The 21119-nt window shown below is 33.8% G+C and overlaps 2 protein-coding genes across 4 annotated transcripts; both read left to right on the top strand.

Annotated features, from left to right (window-relative positions):
* The first annotated feature begins 1329 nt into the window (after positions 1–1329).
* On the top strand, positions 1330–5549 carry LOC105784552 (UPF0481 protein At3g47200). 3 transcript variants are annotated; one of them, XM_052626896.1, is made up of 6 exons: positions 1369–1491; positions 1601–1734; positions 2985–3071; positions 3599–3649; positions 3730–5088; positions 5201–5549. In XM_052626896.1, the coding sequence occupies exons 3-5, from the start codon at positions 2985–2987 to the stop codon at positions 5065–5067; spliced, it is 1476 nt and encodes a 491-aa protein (XP_052482856.1). In that variant the 5' UTR covers positions 1369–1491; positions 1601–1734; the 3' UTR covers positions 5068–5088; positions 5201–5549. The 3 variants fall into 3 exon arrangements, with proteins under 3 accessions (XP_012465911.1, XP_052482856.1, XP_052482855.1); XM_012610457.2 differs by lacking the exon at positions 1601–1734 and having other exon boundaries at positions 1330–1491; XM_052626895.1 differs by lacking the exon at positions 1601–1734 and having other exon boundaries at positions 1373–1491; positions 2969–3071.
* A 12500-nt stretch (positions 5550–18049) lies between these two features.
* LOC105781657 (uncharacterized) lies at positions 18050–20892 on the top strand. The gene is made up of 4 exons (XM_012606177.1): positions 18050–18436; positions 18508–20035; positions 20094–20310; positions 20583–20892. Exons 1-4 carry the CDS (start codon positions 18050–18052, stop codon positions 20890–20892), a joined length of 2442 nt encoding a protein of 813 aa, XP_012461631.1.
* The last annotated feature ends 227 nt before the right edge of the window (positions 20893–21119 follow it).

The following is a 21119-nucleotide window of genomic DNA, read 5'->3' on the forward strand; positions in this document are numbered from 1 at the left end:
AATAATAATAATAATAATAATAACTTATTAGTTTTAATAATAAAATAACCAAGATATAAACAGAGGGCTAAATTGAACACAAAAAACAAAATTTGGGGACAAATCGCAAATAAGTTAAAGGGAGGGACTATTCTGAACACGCGCGAGACATGGAGGGACTAAAAGGCAATTTGTCCTTCTCCTTTAAAACGACATAGTTTTGTAGAGGGCTAAATTGAAATCCCAAACAAAATAACGGGTTAAATTTAAAAATATAAAAAAACTGATTGCGAAAACATCAAAAAATGGAAGGGCTAAAAGTGCAAATAGCCCTTCCATAAAAAACAGGCGGATCCCCCTGGAGCGGGTCGGGTCACGCGCGGGTCGGCCTTAAAACGGTGCCGTTTTGTGACCTATGCACCCAGGCCAAAACGACGCCGTTTGGCCTGCCTATAAAAGCAATTTTTTTTTAAAAAAAACCTTCATTTTTTCTTTCTTTCTTCAAAAACACAACAGAAAAAATGGAAATTCTCTCAAATCCTCTCCCCTTTCTCCGGGCTCAGGTTTGCTGCACCTGCGTCCCGCACGGTGGCCGGAAATTTCGAAAAAGATATTTTTTTACTTTTTTTTTGCTTCTTTTTTTTTACGTTTATACGTTGTTTAAAAATAAAATTAAAAAAAATCGAATGCAAACGAATGGAAGAAAAATAAAGAGAAAAGAAAAAAAAAATAAAGCTTATACCGAAAAAGGTTTTTTCGAATCTGTTTTTTGCTTTTTATTTCTTCAAATCGCGAAAAGAGAGCTCCTTTTACAAAACAAAAAGATCGGTTCCCTCTCCCTTACAATCTGTTTATAATCGTTTTTTACACCAAAAAAAAAAACCAAGAAGCCCCCCCTTTTGTTTCTGATCTCCATGGCTTTATAGCCTATTTCATTACAAAACCCCCCACTTGCTACTGCTGGTTTCTTGATTGTTTGCAGGTGAAGCAGGTGGCGATGGGACGGTAGCAGGTGCGGCGCGGTAGTGGTGGTGGCAGAGGGCCAAAAGTCGTCTGAGCTAGGGATAGGGGGCTGCGGCACTAGGGTTTCTTTTCTGAAACCCTAGGCAGATTTTTTTTTTGGAAAGATGGGCTTATTGGGCTGTTTGGGCTTTAGGTTAGTCTGTTTGGGTTTTGGTCAGTTGGGCCCGGGTCAAAAATTGGGCTTGTACAGATATAATAGAAATATCAGATCAATTAAAAAATTTACATGCATGACAAGTACAAATATTTTGATAAATCCAATTATTAGATTTTTAAAATATTAATCGTATAAAAAATTATAAATTAATAGAGAACCACTAAAATTTTACACTGTTGATATATATATCTTTTCAATACTTTTACTCTCACATCATCCTCCACCTTTTCCCTCGTTCATTTTCTCTTGTTTTTCCAATCTTAATCTTTTTCTAGAAGAAAGCATCACAAACTCAGTTGTTCATCTCTTTCAACCTTTAGACTCTCTACACGGTATGATGGTTCAGTATGAGTTTCCCCTCTATTTAATTATTCTTTTCTTAAAAAATTGAAAATTTCCGTCATCAATAAATTATTTAACTAAAACTCTCTTATTTTTCAGATGTTTGCAAGCTTGTGTTGAATTTTATGAATTTTTAAAATTGTATTTGTTTTGGGTGAACTATGCTCCATCATCACTATTTCTGATGTTAATCAACTCCCTCGTATTTCCTTCCACCTTTTTATTTGTTTTTGGTAAGGGTAAAAATATATAAATTTATTTTTGGCTATTTATTGAAGGTTCGTAATAGTCATTCCTTGATATAATTTAAAACCTAAGTTGAGTGGCAGATGTTGAACTGAGTGGGAAGTTTTGTTAAAATAAAACTATAGTTCCAAAATTATATAGTATAGTTAATATTATTTTCTTCCTCACCGGATAACATTAAATTCAGTTTCATGATTTTGTTTTGGCTTATTTAGTGAGGAATAACATGAAAACTAAGTTTCAATTAGAATTTGAAAATCATAAACATAAAATTTTGTTACTTTACTTTTATTTCTTTTGTTTTTGAATTAGGTGGTGGTCTCCTACTTCCAAAATTTTTAATTTCTTCTCTTTACAAATAATAAAATTATAAATTAATCAATAGTATAATTATATTTTTCCTTTCAAAATGATGTAATTATAAATTAATATAAAATAAAAATACATTTTGATTCTCTCAAAATTTTATAATTTAGTTCCAACCCTTTTAAAACAAAGTTTTTGGCTTCCTTGGTTGGTCCTCAATCTTTAAATTTTAGTCAAATTGTTTTGTATTGGATGGAAAAATTGATTGAATTGATAAATTTTAACAAGATTAATGTGACGACTTGCATAACAATTCACCTGTGCTTCATAAAAAAAAAATTAAAAACCAATAAGTTTAAAAATTGTTCATAAATTGCCTTTTTTTTAACAAAAATTATCCATAACAATGAAGTACACATAGACTTTTATGCGGGCGGTCAAGTCAGTATGATTAAAATTTTAATAGTTCAATAAGTTTTTTATCCAACAAAAGATATGTTGATTAAATTTTGAAAGTTGATGGCCAAGATGATCCAAAATATAAAGAGCCTAATTTTAGAGGAAAAAAAATTAATTGAGTTATATAAGCAGTTTAAATTTTTTTTTAAAAATTTATCGATTGAGTTTTACCTTGGTTGGCATCAACATTCAAAGTTTGCATCGATGTTGTTGTTAGTGTAGGAGGACGTGAGTTCAAACATGCTAAAGCATGTTTTTCTTCTTATTTAAGGATTAAGACGGTAATTTTATGAAAAAAAATTATAATTTTCTCTTGACCACAAATCGAATAAACTGAAAACCATTTGTACATATTTTGGTTGGGAGTAAATTGGGTTAGTTTGATTTTGTGTTTGAAAGTTAAAAAATTATATTTAATTTGAATTACATATTTAAATTTTTTATTATAAACATTAGTTGACAAATGGAACAGATGGGAAGAAGCTATCTTAAGGAGATGCGTTCGTATTCTGATATAGAGAAAGGTGATGTTAAGCATGGAGTTTCCTCCTCCCAAGAGGTATTTCAAACACTGCTATACATTATTTTCAAAAACAAAAAACAAGATATAGTAACTTACAATAATTTAGTGCAGTGCGTAAATTAAAGAAGCAAAAGCCTTTGTTAATAAAGGAAACAAGATTCAAACACGCCCAAGCTACGGGTTGAAAAATAAATAAGTAAAAAGGAGGGGGAGAGCTATGAATTAGAGTAGTGAGTTGCGAGAGCGTGTAGCTCTTAAATGAAAGTGCAATTTCTTAAGATTAAAAGTTTTTAAATTGAAATTGTTGTTCAAATGATATTAATGTATAAACTTTCAAACAATTTCGATAAGTTCAACTAAATCTTTTATATTAGTATAGATAGACACCAAGGTTAACCTTGGCAAAGTTGGGGTGGAGGACTGAAATGCTTACCATGTCACGTGTGAGCTTGAAATATTTGATATATAAAATATCTAATACTAAATATATAGATATATAAGAAAGAAAAATGAAATTGTTTGATTACAACTTTTAAGAAATAGTATCTCATGCTTTTGTGCAGAAAATGACTCCAGAGAATAGCGACTTGGCTAATCCACCTTCTCAAGAAGAGGTATTTGAAAAAGCATTCTACTGCTTTTGTATTGACTAAATTAAAACCAGTTCCTTAATAAATTTGTTTAATGTTATTAGGAAAGTACTATAATTTTCAAAGTGCGTCATCGACTACGTGAAGTAAATGAAAAAGCCTACGAACCAAATGTGATTCCAATTGGCCCCTATCATTACCGTAAGGCACACTTGGCCAGGATGGAAGATTTCAAAAAGTGGTGGTTTGAGAACTTTGTTCAGGAACCCCACCTTGGTATCGACCAATTTCGAGAGGCAATCAGCCCCTTGGAAGAAAAAATTCGCAATTGCTATGAACAACCTCTTTCCTTTAACTATAAAGATGAAAAAATTGATAAAGAAGAATTTGTAGATATGATGGTGTATGATGGATGCTTTGTTGTTCAGCTAATCCTGGAGGATCATCAATATGATTTTAGGAAACTGGGACGATATATTTCTGCTGAAATATTCCAGGATTTATTACTTCTAGAAAACCAGCTTCCTTTCTTTGTGCTTTTGAAGTTGTATAGCATGATAAACCCAAATCCTGGACCTACAGGACATTTTAATGTCTTGGCTACATCTGCTCTTAATTTTTTCGGCAAAGATTCCTGCTCCTTACCCATAAATACTACTAGTACCAGGCATCTTCTAGACTTGGTACATTCTACTTTCCAACCTTCAGAAATCCAAGAAAAAGTAGTAAAAGTACCATGCTGCGTTCCAAAAAATACTTGTATCAAGCATCTTCTACGCTTGGTACGTACTACTTCCCACCCTTCAGAAACCCAAGCTGAAGTAGAAAGCTCACGGAACTCGATGCCTAGCGCAACAGAGCTGGAAGATGCAGGAATCCATTTACTAAGTGTCCCGCCTATCCCAGAAATGCAAATCCAGGAGCAATGGAAAGAGTGCATGTTTGGTATAACGTTTGACAAGGGCACCAAAGAACTCAAGATTCCAACCTTACAAGTAGACGATTTCACAGAGCGTTTCTTTCGAAATTATATGGCCTACGAACAATTCTTACCATCGGGGGAGCCAATTTACTTTGTTGATTATGTGGCATTCATAGATGATCTCATCAACACAAGCAAGGATGTGGAGCTACTCCGTAAAAGTGGAATTATTGATAATTTGCTAGGAAACGATGAAGCAGTTACCCAAATGTTTAACAAATTGGGTAACTTCATTCATTACAGCCCAGAAAGCTTCTACTATAACGAAATAGCTAATCAAGTGAACGACCATTGCAAGAAAAAATGGAACATATGGAAGGCAAAATTAAAGAAAGATTATTTTCACACTCCCTGGTCGCCCATATCATTTCTTGCTGCGCTTGTCTTGCTCCTGCTTACTATACTACAAACTACATTTTCGATTCTTTCTTATAATCAGCAGAGGCAGTTAGACTACTGAAGCCAAAGTGTATCATATGAAGTAAGTATAAGCTACTAGACCTAAGAGTTAGTGTCATATCTCATCTTCATGTAGAGGTATAATTCTTTTGGTTTTGTTAATCATGGATTCATTTTGTATGTATGTTTCACAGATCATCGCCACCTTTTCCTGGTGCTCTGGATTGTTGATCAGGGGGTTGATTTCTTCTATATGTGAGTTTTTGAATTTCAGGCAGCACTTGGTGACTGCCATTCAAAGGTGTCATCTTGTTTCTAATTTAATTTCTAGGCTAGAGACTGTATGTAGTAGTTGCCTTTGTGGATTCCTCTGTTCATATCACCTAATTTGTATCTGTCCAATAACCATCAGATTTGTCTATCAGTAAAGTGTAACACCCCTAACCCAGCCTAGACTTTATGGCCGAATCTGGGTGCGTTACGAAGAAGGGTTGTAAAATTATATCTTTTAAGCTAAATCGTATTGTTTTATTAGTTTACCAATTAGAGTCTTAATATCCGAAAAAACTTGAGTTTATAATCTTAATTGAAACCATTTTAAGTTATCAAGAATTTGCAACGGAAGTTTAAAAAATGTTTTGCTCGAAACCAAGCTCGTGTTTCTCAAAACCACTTGTTAAAATCATTTGTTTGCATAAAGTGTTTTTGTCAAAGTTGTGGAAAAGAAAGCAAAATGAAATCCAAATCCAAAAGTTAAAACCATATAGTCGAGAGAGTCCAAAAATTTACAGACTCATAAGAAAATTAGATTTTAAAATAAAACCATTATTATTAAATAAAAATGGATCTCGATCGAGTGGTCACCCCTGAGCTATGTACTTGTCTAGGTACAGCTTTAGCAGTTTGAAGCGTACACCTTCCCCGGGCAAAGGTAATTATCTTTAGGTTCAAATAGTGTATTTTTCTACTTTTTATAGTATATATATATATATATATATATATATATATATATATAAACACAATTGATTGGTAATATAAATTCAATCAAACACTTACGATATGTTTGGTTCGTTGGAATAAAATAGAGCTGTAGTGAAATTTATTCTGTAGGAATGAAATTTGGTTCGCTTTCGAATAAAATAGAGCTGTAGTAGAATTTATTCTGTAGGAATGAAATAAAAGTGTTATGGGATGTAATAACTATAACAATAGTTTGGTTAAATGGAATGAAATAAACATGTAATAACATTACTTTGTTTGGTTGAGTAAACTAATATGACATAATGTCAAATTTAACTCTTAATGTTTACATATTTTATCAATTTGACTCTTATTCTTTTATTTAGCTAAATTTGGCCTTCAACTTTTTAAAAGAATAAAATTTGACTATCAACATTTTGAAAAGAGTCGAAATGATTTTTTAACTAAAATACTAACTAAAATATTAAATTTTTAAACACAAATTGCACGATTTTTAAAATTTTTATGAACTTTTATATATTTTAGGGTAAACTATACCCATGGTCACTTTTGTTTACGTTTTAGTCACTTATGTATGAAATGTTACGTTTTAGTCATTTACGTTATCATGTTGTAACATTTTAGTCACTAAGCCATTAATCGTCGTTAATGGTGTTACGGTAAGCTGACGTGGCACGTTAAATCATCATTTCAAACAAAATTTTGGGTTAAATTATACAATTGATCCCCATATTTTTTTCGTTTTAAGTAATTTAATTTTTTTTCTTTTATGTTCTTTAAACTTTCCTCTTTTTTTCCATTCTCTTTTGTTTCTCCCTCTGTTTTCATACCTTTCCCATTTCTTTTAACATATTAGGAAGTCGAATTGGCAATGAAAAAAGAAGTAGGAAGTCGACTGTCATCATTTGCCTATAACTAAAACCCATAAACCCATACCATGCTTCTTTTTTCACTACCAATTCAACTTCCTGGTATGTTAAAAGAAATAAAGAAGGTAGAAAAACAGAGGGAGAAGTAGAAGAGAATGAAAAAAAAAAGAAAAAAAAAGAAAGAAAGTTAAAAGAACATAAAAGAATTAAATTGCTCAAAACGAAAAATTATGGGGACCAATTGTATAATTTAACCTAAAGTTTTTGTTTGAAATGATGATTTAACGTGCCACGTCAGCTTATCATTACACCATTAACAACAATTAACGGCTCAGTGACTAAAATGTTACAGCACGATAACGTAAGTGACTAAAATATAACATTTCAAACATAAGTGACTGAAATATAACCTAAGGTAAACAAAAGTGACCATGAGTGTAGTTTACCCTATATTTTAATATTAATTTTATAATTTTTAAATTATTTGTTGATGTGACATATAAGACAAATGATGTTATATTAGCATGATGTGTACATGAATTGTCATGCAAGTTATCAAGCTGATAACATTAAAAATTAATGTTCGTTATAATTTTCGTTAAAAAATGCAATTTGACTTTTTAAAAGGTCAATGGTCAAATTTAACTTTAAAAAAAAAGAATAAGGGTCAATGTGATAAAAATGTAAATGTTGAGGGCTAAACTTATCATTATGCTTAATAACATTGCAGAATAGATAAGGAATATGTTAAAATGACAATTTTATCCTTAAACTAAAAAAATTATTTATATTAGGGAGGGATCCATTTACACCGATATAAAACTTGTGGTTTTACACCTTCCATAATTTTTATACGATTAATACTTTAACAATATAACCTTTGAATTTATCAATACATTTGTACTTGTCATGCAGATAAATTTTTGAATCAATCGACATCTCTATCATATTGATCTAAAATATTGTTTATATTAATATATATTTTATGGTCAAATTTTTTACATAAAACGAATAGTTAGAAATATTTAATTTATACCAAACTTGACATGCATAATTTACATGAATGAAGAGTAGAAGATGACAATTGGATTGTTAAATTATTAATCATAAAAAATTACAAAAGAGTGAAACCAATTAAGTTTTACTCGATAAGTGGATCCATTAGTTTAAGTAAATATTATTTTATGTTTAAAAATTAAATAAAATTTTAATAAAATTTGAAATTATAATAATTAATAACATTAAAAATAGGGTTTAGTAGCAATAAAAGCCCATTTCCGAAGTTTTTCATCTTCACCACAATTTCTGAGCTCTCCAACTAAACACAATAATTTCTCTCTTTTTTTTTTCAAGTTCAACTGTTACAAGAATGCTAACAAGATCCATATATGTAGCACCACTAGTGTGGTTATGTCAAAGAGAATGATCCAGCAAAATAAAAAAAATATTATTTTTATGGCGGTCACGCATTATTAAAAAACTATTTAAAAAGAAACTGTGAAAAAAAATTGTGGAAGGTGGTGGCGTCATTCTCTATGGTATCACCTAATAAAATAATAATTTCACTTTTACACTGAAAAATAAAAAAATTTCTGACACTAGTGTCGCCATTCTATATGGCTCTACCAAATAAAATATCAAATTTAAATTTAAATTTAAAAAACTCATTTAAAAAAAAGTTGACATATTACACTAGTGGCACCATTTTTTATAACTCCACTAAATAAAATATTATTTTTTATTTTTAAATAAAAAAAAAAGAAAACCCTACCACATTAAAGTGGTGGTGCCATTCTCTATGGCTCCACCACCATTATTTATTTTTTATCCCCCTAATTATTGAGAAATATCAATATTTCCCTAATATTTACACAGGTGGCGCCGTTCTCTATGACTTCAACAAAATAATTGATTTTTTTTATTTTAATGACTAATGTGGCATGTTGGTGGCACTAATCTCTTTGACTCCACTAACTTTTACTATTCAATTTAGGTCATTTACGCACATAATAAAAAGTGGATAATTTTGTAATTAATCAAAATTTTAGGGTATTTTTATAAAAAAAACTTTATTCAATGTATTGTTATGAAAAAATATGAGAAATAATACATTTGGAGGAAATAAAAGGAAATATGTTTTATTTCCGTATTAAAAGAGAAGTTGGCTACAAATTTTAAAAAGATGATAGCAAAGAAGAAGGACCATTTTGGAACTCAAATGTAAAATGCGGTTGAAGGGGTGGGTGGACAATTCAAGAAAGAAAATGAAACAGTGGACCCCATGAATAGTATATAAATTCAAGTAACCACAAAACAAATGTTGTTAGCTTCTTTCTTGGTCTACTATTTCCACTATATTTAAAAATAATATAATAAAGTATAAGAAAATATTCTATTTGTTTTTAGCTAAAAATTTTATTGATGCTAAAAACTTAATTTTAGGATCATTATAGTAATAATTAATTTATATTTTGGAATTAACTTGACTTGGCCCACAAAAGAGTTGATGAGTCACGACTGCAAATAATAGATATCTATAATTTATATAAAATAATAAGTTTGGAGAAATTTTGAACCAACAATGATATTTTTATTATATTATTAAGTTGATATTTTAAAATTTATTATAGTATTTTTACTGTAATAATTATAATATTTTATTAGATGTAATTATATCTTCTTTATTTAGTTTTAGGTTGTAATATGGTATTGTTAGTTATATATATTTGTGAAATAAAAATGATAAATTTAATTATATGAATTTAATAACAAATTTAGTAGTGTTTTTTAGAGTCATACTTTTGGATAAAATGAAAATAAAATTTTAATTAATTATTATTGACTAGTAATAAATATTTTGAAAAATAAAAACATTAATGTATTATATTAGAACTCTCCTTATTACTATATTTATTAATTATTAATTTATTTTATGTACTTCCACCTACCTACTTGACTATATTTATTAATTATTAATTAGTTTTATGTGCTTCCACCCATCAGCCTACCTCTTAGTTGGCTATATTTATCAATTATTAATTTGTTTTATGTACTTCACCTACCAACCTGACATCTTAATTTGCTATATAGTTCCACGTTTTAATAATTATATATTTAAAAATAATATATAAAAATAAAAAAATATATGATTTAAAACTAATAATAACAACAACACATATATAATGAAATGAAATACGAAATATACTTGTGTAATGATATTAAATACCAAAAAAAAAATCAAAGCAAAGCATTGATTGTTGGGGTAAATTTGATATTTTATTTGTCTAATAAAATTGAAATGTACAAAATATTAAAATAAAATTTTGATTGAAGTGATAAAGAAAATATTTTATTTGTTTTATACATTTATAATTTTATAGATGCAGGTGATATGGGTTCAAATATTAATATCTATAAATTCTTTATTTGTCTTTTTAAATATAAAAGACTAAAATATCATTATAATAATATAATTTATTTAAAATATGAAAGATTATTTTAATAATTTTCCTTGGTTGATTTGGTATCAAGTTGACTCGTGAAATTAACTCAATCTGTAATATCCTATTTTTCAGTGGTGTTGTAAACAGTGGTTTCAAGACCACAATTCCGATACGTGAGCTCATGTTTTACTATTTAATTAAAGTTTACGGAGTTACATTAGAGTCGTATTAAAATTTTTTTAACGCATACACAGATGCTTAAACATAGGACTAACAGGAGTTTACAAGTATACAAAAGCTTAACCATTGAACCACTAGACTCATCATTAACATAAAATTGCACAGAATTAAGCTTAAGCCAATAGTTAAAGGATAGAGATAAAATAGCAAAATTTCCAAAGAAGCGACTGAAACCCCTAACACATAAACAAAACACACAACCACAAAAACAGAGACTCATTTATGATAAAATTCTCTAGGTAAACATTCAAAATTTTGGGGCGTTACAGAAATGATAATGAGAATACTAACTAAAATGTTAAAATTTTAAACACAACAAACTGCATGATAATCCATGAGTACTCCATGCTTTTTTTTTTACAAAATTTTCATATGTTTTTATTTTTTAATTATTTATTAATGTGACATATAAGACAAATGATGTTATATTAGCATGAGGTGCACATGAACTGCTGTAATCACTGAATTTTGTCCGGCTCAATTTCGTTTTTTTTAATTTTCAAAAAAATACAAAAAATAAAAAAATTATATTTTGACCCCTAAACTTTTAAAATTGCATCTTAACCCCTAAATTTTCCTAAAATTGCATTTTAACCCCTAAATTTCAATAAAATTACATTTTGACACATAAACTTTTTGAAATTACATTTTAACCCCTAAATTTTCTCAAAATTATGTTTTGGCCCCAGAAGTTTTGCTACGTTTGCAATCTGGTCCTTCTGGCAGCCAAACGCGATTTGCGCACCTAGTCCCTGATTTTCCGGCCGTCGGCCTAGGGCATGGCCTCCCTCCTCCCTAGCCACCTGCTCCCTACAAAAAGAAGAGGAAAAACACCTATAAAAAGGGGTTTTAACCCCAAAAATGAGGACACGGAAGCAAAAAAAATTCAAAAAAAGAAAAAAAAAAGAGAGGAGAGGAAAGTTTTTTAAAAAAAAGGGAAGAAAGGAGAAGTGAGATTAGCCGGCGCATCACCGACGGAGGCGAGCGGCACGAACGGCAGCGAGTGGCGGCGTCGCAACTAAGGTTCAAGGAGGAAGAAGAAGAAGAAGAAGAAAAAAGAAAAAAGAAAAAGAAAAAGAAAAAGAGAAAAAAAAGGAAAAAACTTATTATAGTCGGGTCGACCCGACCTGACTGACCCGACCCACGCCCGGTTACTGACCCGACCCATAGCAGCAGCCCAGGGTAGGCCCAATAAAGACAGCAGCCCAGCAGAAGGAAGAAAAAAAAATCAAGTAGCAGGCTTGCAGCAGGCCCACTTTGCGCAGCCCAGTAGCGCAGGCCCAACGCAGGCAGCCCAGCGCTAGCAGCAAGCCCACCAGCATCAGCAGGCCAGCAGCAGGCCCAGGCCCAATCTGAAGCAGGCCAAAGAAAAAAAGAAGGGAAAAAAAGAAAAGAAAAAAGGAGAAAAAAAGAAGAAGAAAAAAGCGAAAAGAAAAAAGAAAAAAAGAGGTTCAATTCGTGTAACCCGTTCGACGAAGCTCGTGTTTCGGGAGCTTTTCGGTAATTTCATTTATTTCATTTTAAATTTAACCCTCGTATTTTTATGTTATTTCCTTTTAATATTATTAACATTTTATGCATTTTTATATTTTGGTATTTATATTTTTAATTTAATTCAATTTTAATTTTATTTTATTTTAAATAATTTTAATAAATAAGGTAACGAATCGATTTAACATTAAATCGTTAATTTCATCGCTATGTTGGGTGAATATCACTGGTTTATGTTAAACACGATACGCCCCTTTAAAAATTTTGTAAATATTCAAAAAATTTTGTGTTTTCACAAAAAATTTCCGTGTTTCGAAATTTTCGTGGCTTCAAAATAATTTTTTTCGTGTTTCAAAAAATATTCGTGTTTTCAAAAAAATTCTATTTTTCAAAATTTTCAGTGTTTTCTAAAAATTTCCATGTTTTTAAAATTTTTGTGTTTCAAAAATTTTCGTGTTTTCAAAAATTTTTATATTTTCAACAATTCTCGTGTTTCACAAATTTTCGTGTTTTAATTTTTTTTATGTTTTAAAAAAATTCTCGTGTTTCAAAAATTGTCGTGTTTTAAAAATGTTTGTGTTCCTAAAATTTTCGTATTTCTAAAATTTTCGTGTTTTCAAAATTTTGCGTGTTTCAAAAATCTTCGTGTTTTCAAAAATTCCGGTGTTTCAAAAAATTCCCGTGTTTTAAAAATTTCTGTGTTTTAAAAATTTTTTGTATTTTCAAAACTTTTCGTGTTTCAAAAATCCTCGTGTTTTCAAAAATTTCGGTGTTTTGAAAATTTTCGTGTTTTCAAAAAAAATCTCGTGTTTCGTAAATTTTCGTTTTAAAAAAAATAATTGTTTCAAAAATCTTCATGTTTTAAAAAAAATTTCCTGTGTTTCAAAAATCTTCGTGTCTTCAAAAATTCCAATGTTTTCAAAAATTTTCATGTTTTCAAAAAATTCCCGTGTTTTAAGAATTTTCGTGTTTTTTAAGAATTTTCGTGTTTCTAAAATTCTCGTGTTTTAAAAATTTTTCGTGTTTTCAAAAAAATAATTGTTTCAAAAATATTCGTGTTTCAAAAATTTTTTTACCGTATTTTGATCGGATCGCTATTAACTATTAAATTGAACTTGTATTTTTGAAAATTAAGACAACGCGCGTTTAACGAGATACCAATTTTGGGCGTCGCAAGGGTGCTAATACCTTTCTCGCGCGTAACTGACTCCCGAACTCTAATTTTCTCTGGATTTTCACGTAGACTTAAAATTACCTCTTTTTTAGAAAAATTTAAAAATAAGTTTTTCTTCTAAAAAGAGATTTTATTAGGTGTCCGATCACACCTAAAAAAAAAGATCGGTGGCGACTCCTTTGTTTCAAATAAAATCGAGATTCTGTTTTTAAATTTTCAAGAATTACAACGAGCGCCTGTACCCAAAATTTTAGGTCGCTATAGCTGGCGACTCCACTGGGGACTTTTTTTGAGAGTCGAGTCTGATGTTAAACGCGTGTTGCCTAAATTTTCAAATTTTCTTGTTCAAATTAATTTTTAATCATGATCCTTGAATTTTGTTTTGAAAAGTCATGCATTTGCATTCGGTTTTTAAATTAATATTTTTCTAACGTGTTTTGTTTTTTGTTTTTTTTCAGCTCTAAGTTTTACGTTTTTTTAATTTGTTTTTTTTTTTTGTAAAAGTAAAAAATAAAATGGTTTGTGAGTTTCTCCCCACACACCGTGCACTTGCATTCTTACATAACATGAGCTCTTTACCCGGGCTCCATCCGTTTAAGTGGAAGTAAACGCTACGCCTTCGTGAGTTAACTCGTCCCTCCGCAAAGGCTAGTGAAATACTTCCGGGTTACATATGACTTATGGTTTCGTGAGTTAACTCGTCCCCCGCATAGGCATAAGTAAATGTAATCCCTCGAATTAAGCTTGTGAGCCTGTGAGCCTGTGATGGGTGATGACCGAGGCTCCATACTAACCTTAGTAGGTGAAAGTATGGACAATTCGAGTACCTTTCTAGAAATAAAACCACATATAGTGAACCGTACGAGCCACCCAATTAGAGCCATGCCGAACCTCTGTCTGTTGAATAGTTACCGAAATAAGTACATGGGAGAATCGCCTCTTACCTTTTATTTCTTTTACATTTACACTTATTTGCAAATAAATGAGTCTGTTTAATAAATTGGGCCGGATAGATTGTCTGATGGTATGTGGGGTAGGTTTTTGTAAAGCATGTTGGGGCAAAAAAAATGTAGGTCTGTTCCACCAAATTGCATGATTGAATAGCTTAATTTGTTAAATTTTCCATAGTCTTTATTTTTCTTTTTCCTTCTGTTTATATCTGTTGTGATCTCTAACAAAGATTATTTGTTCTTCATTTTATTTTTCATCATGCATTGTAAACATCTCATTAGGAATGTGTTGATTAGAGATTGGTTGCCAAAAACGGGTTTCTGATAGAGGAGTCAATTACACAAGCAACCGAGAAAAATGCTGTAGTCCGAGATTGGTCTTTGAGGACTCAAAAAAAGAAAGGGGACAGTTTGAAGGAAGGATACACCTCTGATCTTCCCGAGCGTGTGACCTTGAATATGCGTCAGAATGATCTTGAAGACTTGATTGGGATTTGGAAGCAGTGGGACTCAGATACTAGAAGCATCTTTACTGAAAAATACGGGGATATAGCTCACTTGGTAGCAATCAATGTGAACGAGTAGTTGATCCAAGCCATGGTTCGATTCTAGGACCCTGCCTATCAGTGTTTCACTTTTAATCAAGAAGATATGACTCCGACTATAGAAGAGTATGTTGCCCTGCTTCGCATCGACAATGTACAATTCAATAAGATATATGTGAAGGAGTCTAAACCAATGACCTTCAAGAAAAAGTTAATGAAGTTGACGGGGATGACTGATACATAGGCTGAAAAACAGATAAAGAAGAAGAATGAAGTCAGTTGTATTCCATGGTTTTCTCTTCGAGAGTTAGTTCAGAATCATCCAGATACTTTGAGAAGGATAGATCTGTTTGCCTTGGCTATTTACGGACTAGTCATATTCCCAAAGGTTCTCGGGCACATTGAAGTCGCGGTAGTGGATTTCTTTGAAAAATTAAAGCAAGGAATCAACCCCGTCCCAACCATATTAGCCGAGACTTTTAGGTCTTTAAATGCTTGTAGGAAGAAAGAGGAAGGGCGTTTTATCGGATGCGCTCAGTTACTGAATGTTTGGATATTTAGCCACATTTGGAAGGTGGAGCGCACACCTTTCCACATGTTTTCAAAGACATTCGCTCCGTTAGAAGCATACCTTGAAAAAGATTGGCCAAGAGATGTTATCGAACAACACTGGGTCTCGATTTTTTAGAACCTCCGTGCTGAAGATATAACTTGGAGAGCACCTTGGATTCGTCCCTCTGTCTTGTTATACAAGTGTGAGAACCAAGACTGGGTGCCTTTGTTAGGATTATGGGGAGGAGTTGGATATGCTCCGTTGATGGTTTAGAGACAGTTTGCTTCGCGACAGTTTGTACCAGTTACGGATGGATTGGCACAATCGGAGTTTGCTTTTACGGGTGAGGGTTACATGAAAAGGGTGCGAGATACCGTAAATTCTTGGAGGAAAATCTACCTAATAGAGTTGGCTCTCTATGCTGATACTATCAATGTAGATTATGGCATATGGAGGCAACGACGAATGAAGAGTCAAATAACCCCACTAATTGATAAAGCTTGCCAAAATCTGTTCTCAGAGGAAATCCCATCCGAGCTAGAAATTGCAAGACATGAATTTGAACGTGAAAAAGCCAAACTGTTGTGGGATTTTAGTTCTCTCCAGAAGGAAAACTACCAACTGAAGATTGATGTCCAAATTGAAAAATCCAGAACCGAGAAAGTCTAAAAAGAAGTTGAAGTTACGAGAAAAGATTTAAGAGACCTTCACTTGGAAAACAAGAAATTAAGAGGCACTATAAGGAACAGTGGATTGGGGAAATCATCAGCAGAATGGAAGGAGGAACTAAGTAATATTAAAGGTGGGATGAAATTCTGGAAAACCAAAGCGAAGAAAGAGGAGGAAAGAGCTACACGTGCTACGATAGAGTTGAGGAAGAAGAATGTTGAATACGAAACTGTGTTTGCAGAATTAACGGCTAGCCAGTCTGAGCATCAGGAGCTAAAAGGAAAAATTCGAAGTCTAGAAAGTACACTACAAGCTCATCAGCAACATTTGGATGACCTCTTGAGAGTTCTAGAGGAAAAGATTGGTCAACATGATAGAGACATTCACGCATACGAGAGAGCCCTCCAAGAAAAAGACATGCATCTTGGCAGTTTGATCAATGAAATTCGCAAAGTGGCTGCACAAATGGTGCAATTATCTGATGAAGTTGAAGTCCTCAGTTGCCAATACCCTCCAAACCAAAAGTCAAGCATATCGGAGTTCCTAGAACGCATAAAGAAACAAGGCAATGTGGCTAAGAAATTTGTGTAACTGCTGAATAAGGATGGCAAAACTTTTTGTAATAGACTCTTTTGATTAATGAAACGCCCAAATATGGGGCTATCTTGAAATCAACACCCTTTTTTGCATATTTTTTGTATACTTAACATTCATCATTCATTAGTCATTCATTCATTCATTGCATGTACATATCATCCTAATCGCTCGCTAAGGCTAAAACTATCTAATTCACAGTTGTTACATTACGAGTCTGGAATCACGTCACCCTTATAGGACGCGCTTAAGAGCTAGAGCTATGGATGCCGAACTCAATGAAAGGATGGAAAGAATAGAAAGGACACAAAGAGAGTTACAAGAGCAACTGGCCAAGTCGCAGCAAGAGGTGAGAGATTTGATGGTGAGATCTCGAGAGGAATCACTCGAGCAAAGGGATCAAATGACCAAAATGATGGAAATGATGACGGCCTTGGTCAAAGGAAAGGGACCTATACAGAGCTCTGATATCGTAGAGCCGCCTCAGGCAAAAGCTAGTCAAGATCCGCTTTATCCCCCGGGATTCACTCCACCTCATGTCCATGCAATGCAAAGAGGATATCCCCAAAGAGAGCCTACAGTCCTGGAACAACCTCCTGCTCCATCTGCTCATCTAGGGCAAGGAATGTTCGTATTGAACTCTGGAGCTAATCCCTCTGACCCAATTGTTCCAGATCTAGATGATCCTGCAGAAATAGCAAGGCTGAAAGTTGATGACAATAATGCTCAGGATAAGTTTAGAATCCTGGAAGAGAGGATCAAGGCAGTAGAAGGTGCTGAAGTTTTCTCTGCTTTGAGTGCTAAAGAGCTCAGTTTGGTACCCGATTTGATTCTACCCCCAAAATTCAAGGCACCTGATTTTGAGAAGTATGATGGAACAAAATGTCCAAAGGCGCATCTTATCATGTTTTGCCGAAAAATGACTGGTTATGTGAACGATGATAAACTGTTGGTACACTGCTTTCAAGATAGTCTGGTTGGCTCGGCTCTTCGATGGTATAATCAGCTTAGTAGAGAGAGAATCCGATCATGGAAGGATTTGGCGTCAGCATTCTGTGAGCAATATAGGCATGTATCGAATATGGTGCCTGATCGATTAACTTTACAAATGATGGAAAAGAAGCCGACAGAGACTTTTCGACAATATGCACAAAGATGGAGGGACATCTCTGCTCAGGTAGAGCCTCCGTTAACTGAGACAGAGATAACAGTCCCCTTCATTAATACTCTAAAAGCACCGTTTTACGATAAATTGGTAGGAAGTGCCACAAAGGACTTTACTGATATTGTAATATCCGGGGAGCTTATTGAAAATGCCGTCAAGAGTGGGAGAATAGAAAGCCTTGAGAGTTCGAAGAGGGCAGTACCCGCAAAGAAAAAAGAGGCAGAGGCCCATATGGTTGGAACCGAGAGTCAATGTACCCCCAATCTGTATCCAGCCCAATCACGACCTCATTATCTCTAACCTTCAAACTTCTACTTTTCTCCTCAAGGTCCTTACTATTAAGTACCTCCGTCTTACCCCGTTTATGCTATGAATAACCAAAGACCATTCACCATGTTCCCACCAAACGCCATGCCTACACAAAGCCAACCAAAAATTGAACAAAGACCAGCAAGACCCAATCCTGAAAGACCTCAGTTTACTCCAATTCCTATATCATATAGAGAATTATACCCGAAGCTGTTGGAAAAACAATTAATATCCCCACATTACATGGCACCCCTGAAACCCCCATACCAGAAGTGGTATGATCCTAACGCTAGTTGTGTGTATCACGCTGGGAATCAGGGACACTCTACAGAAAATTGTTTGGCCTTTAAAAAGAGGGTTCAAGGTCTCATTGACGCTGGCATTTTGCGATTCGATGGTGTTAGCAATGTGACGGGAAATCCTCTTCCTAACCATACTGGCGGGAATGTAAATGCGTGACAAATGAAGACAATGGGCAAGCCAAAGGTTATGTTGCCGAAGTAAGAACACCTTTGCAGAAGGTGTGGGAGATGATGATTGAAAATGGCTTGCTCTGCCCGCCTAGTAGGATTCTCAAAGAAGAAGGTAAAAAAGACCAGAGTTTCTGTGATTTTCATGGCATCGAAGGGCATGACGTCCAATCTTGCAAGGAATTTAGAAAATTACTTCAGGACATGATGGATAACAAGGAGGTCAAAGTCTTTGATAAGGTGGAAGGGGCCGAGGAAGGAGAAATATGTGTCTCTAATAATCAATCGATGGCTTCCCCTTATAGTGTCGATAGACCTTTGGTGATTTATTACGAGGCAAAGAAGGAAGAAGTTAGTCGGGAAGTTAAACCAAGTTTGATAATCGAAGTACCTGCTCCTTTCTCTTACAAGGACAATAAGGCAGTGCCGTGGAAGTATGATGTTAATATCGTTGTGCCTGAAGGTGAAAAGTCAAAAGTTATGAATGAAGATGTCAGTGGAGTAGGACATTTCACTCGCAGCGGAATATGTTATTCTCCCGAGACGGTTGAACCAAAGAAGAAGGTTGCTGGCCCGAGCCAAAAAAGAAAAGCACCAATGTGTGAGGTTGAGGATAATGTTGAAACACAACTTGAGCAAGAAGTTAAAAAGGCTGTGAATGAGGAGGAAGCACATGAGTTCTTAAATTTTATTAAGCACAGTGAATATAGTGTTGTGGAACAATTAAACAAGCAGCCGGCCCGAATCTCAGTACTATCTCTATTGTTGAATTCGGAGCCACATCGAAATGCCTTGCTAAAAGTGTTAAATCAAGCTTATTTGGCGAACAATGTATCTGTGGAAAAGCTTGATAGGTGGGCAAATAATCTAAATACAGATAATTTCATCTCTTTTAGTGATGACGAAATATCACCAAATGGTAGGGGCTCCGTAAAAGCATTGCGCATCACAACCAATTGCAAAGGTTACATATTACCAAATGTGCTCATCGACAATGGATCTGCACTCAATGTTATGCCTTTGGCCACGCTTTCTAGGATGCCGGTTGATATGTCTTATCTGAGGCCTTGTCATTCTATAGTAAGGGCATTTGATGGGACACGGCGAGGGGTCATAGGAAAGATCGAAATTCCTTTAAAAGTGGGGCCATGTGCATATGATATCGAGTTCCAGGTCATGGACATCACGCTTTCATACAATTGCTTCTTAGGAAGACCTTGGATCTATTCTGCTGGGGTAGTTCCTTCATCTCTCCATCAAAAAGTAAAGTTCATCATGGATAGCCGCTTGATTACTGTTGGTGGTGAGGAAGACATCGTCGCATCTATCTCTACTGATACACCCTACATCGAAATAAGCCAGGATGCCGTAGAATGTTCTTTCCGCTCATTGGAATTTATCAATGCTGCATTTGTTGCTGAAGGGAATAAGATCCCAATTCCCAAACTGTCGAGGAAAACCAAGATGGAAATTAAGCTGACTGTGGGAAAAGGAGCTCGAGCGAGGAAAGGCTTGGGAAAATATCAACAATGGATGGTTAGAGCTTTGAAACCAACGCACCACAAGGGTCGATACGGTTTGGGGTTTAGGCCAGGAATTGGGATGGGAGCCGTTAGTGTATCCTCCTTTGTCAGGAACATTTACATCAGCAGGAGTGATGTACCCAGGGCAGAACAATTCGCAAGTCACATTATTGATTGAAAAGGGTCTTCAGAATATCAGCCTAAATGCTATTGACAATGAAAATGATGAAATTAAGAATGCTTCAATGATACGCCCTTGTCCTCCAGGATATGTTTTGAACAACTGGACTGCTGTGGACCTCATTGTAGTTTCTAAGTCCTCTTCAGAGTAATGCCCAATGTTAACCCTTCATTTTGTGTGTCCTTAAACAGTAGGGTTCCTTTTGTAAGAGCTTATGTTTGCTCTTTATCATTTCAATGATCATTAATGAAGATGCATTTTGTTTTATATTGTCATGTTTTTTTCATTTCCATTAACTTCGCGACTACTCCTTCTATTCATATCCTTTTCTGGCATATGTCTCATATCATCTCATATCATTGTGTGTTGATTCCAATACCTCAATGGTCTTCTATAGTTTTTTTCCATTCACCTTTCAGGTGCTCAGATATCAATGGCATGAATAATCCCGTTGTGAATCCTGAAATCAATTTTGAGAAGGCTGTTTGTTTAGGAGAATTCGAAGCTGACGAAAGTGCTGAAGATTGTGCCCCGCCTCCTGACTTACTAAGAATGGTTGAACAAGAAGAGAAACAGATTCTACCCCATCAAGAATTTGTTGAGACAGTGAATTTGGGAAGTGAAGAAAAGAAACAAGATGTGAAGATTGGGACTTCCATTTCAGAGAACACCAAACAGAATTTGATCGCTTTGCTCCATGAGTACAAGGATGTGTTTGCCTGGTCTTAACAGGATATGCCAGGGTTGAACACAAATATTGTGGTCCATAAGCTCCCACTGAAACCAGAATGCAAGCCTATTCAACAGAAGCTAAGAAGGATGAAACCTGAATTGCTGTTGAAGATAAAAGAAGAAGTCAAGAAACAATTCGACACTGGCTTCCTACAAGTCTCCAAATATCCAGAGTGGGTGGCTAACATAGTCCCGGTACCGAAAAAGGACAACAAAGTGCAAAT

The sequence above is a fragment of the Gossypium raimondii genome, chromosome 13 (assembly GCF_025698545.1).
Source record: "Gossypium raimondii isolate GPD5lz chromosome 13, ASM2569854v1, whole genome shotgun sequence".
NCBI classification, from domain to species: Eukaryota; Viridiplantae; Streptophyta; class Magnoliopsida; order Malvales; family Malvaceae; genus Gossypium; species Gossypium raimondii.

What these genes read in the sequence shown, in the direction of transcription:
- LOC105784552 (XM_052626895.1), top strand. Translation starts at nt 2,976, where the DNA reads ATGGAACAGATGGGAAGAAGCTATCTTAAGGAGATGCGTTCGTATTCT. An exon ending in GAGTTTCCTCCTCCCAAGAG is followed by an intron (nt 3,072 to 3,598) that starts GTATTTCAAACA and finishes GCTTTTGTGCAG; the next exon opens with AAAATGACTCCAGAGAATAG. An exon ending in ATCCACCTTCTCAAGAAGAG is followed by an intron (nt 3,650 to 3,729) that starts GTATTTGAAAAA and finishes TAATGTTATTAG; the next exon opens with GAAAGTACTATAATTTTCAA.
- LOC105781657 (XM_012606177.1), top strand. Translation starts at nt 18,050, where the DNA reads ATGAATAACCAAAGACCATTCACCATGTTCCCACCAAACGCCATGCCT. An exon ending in CTAACCATACTGGCGGGAAT is followed by an intron (nt 18,437 to 18,507) that starts GTAAATGCGTGA and finishes ACACCTTTGCAG; the next exon opens with AAGGTGTGGGAGATGATGAT. An exon ending in GCACCACAAGGGTCGATACG is followed by an intron (nt 20,036 to 20,093) that starts GTTTGGGGTTTA and finishes CTCCTTTGTCAG; the next exon opens with GAACATTTACATCAGCAGGA.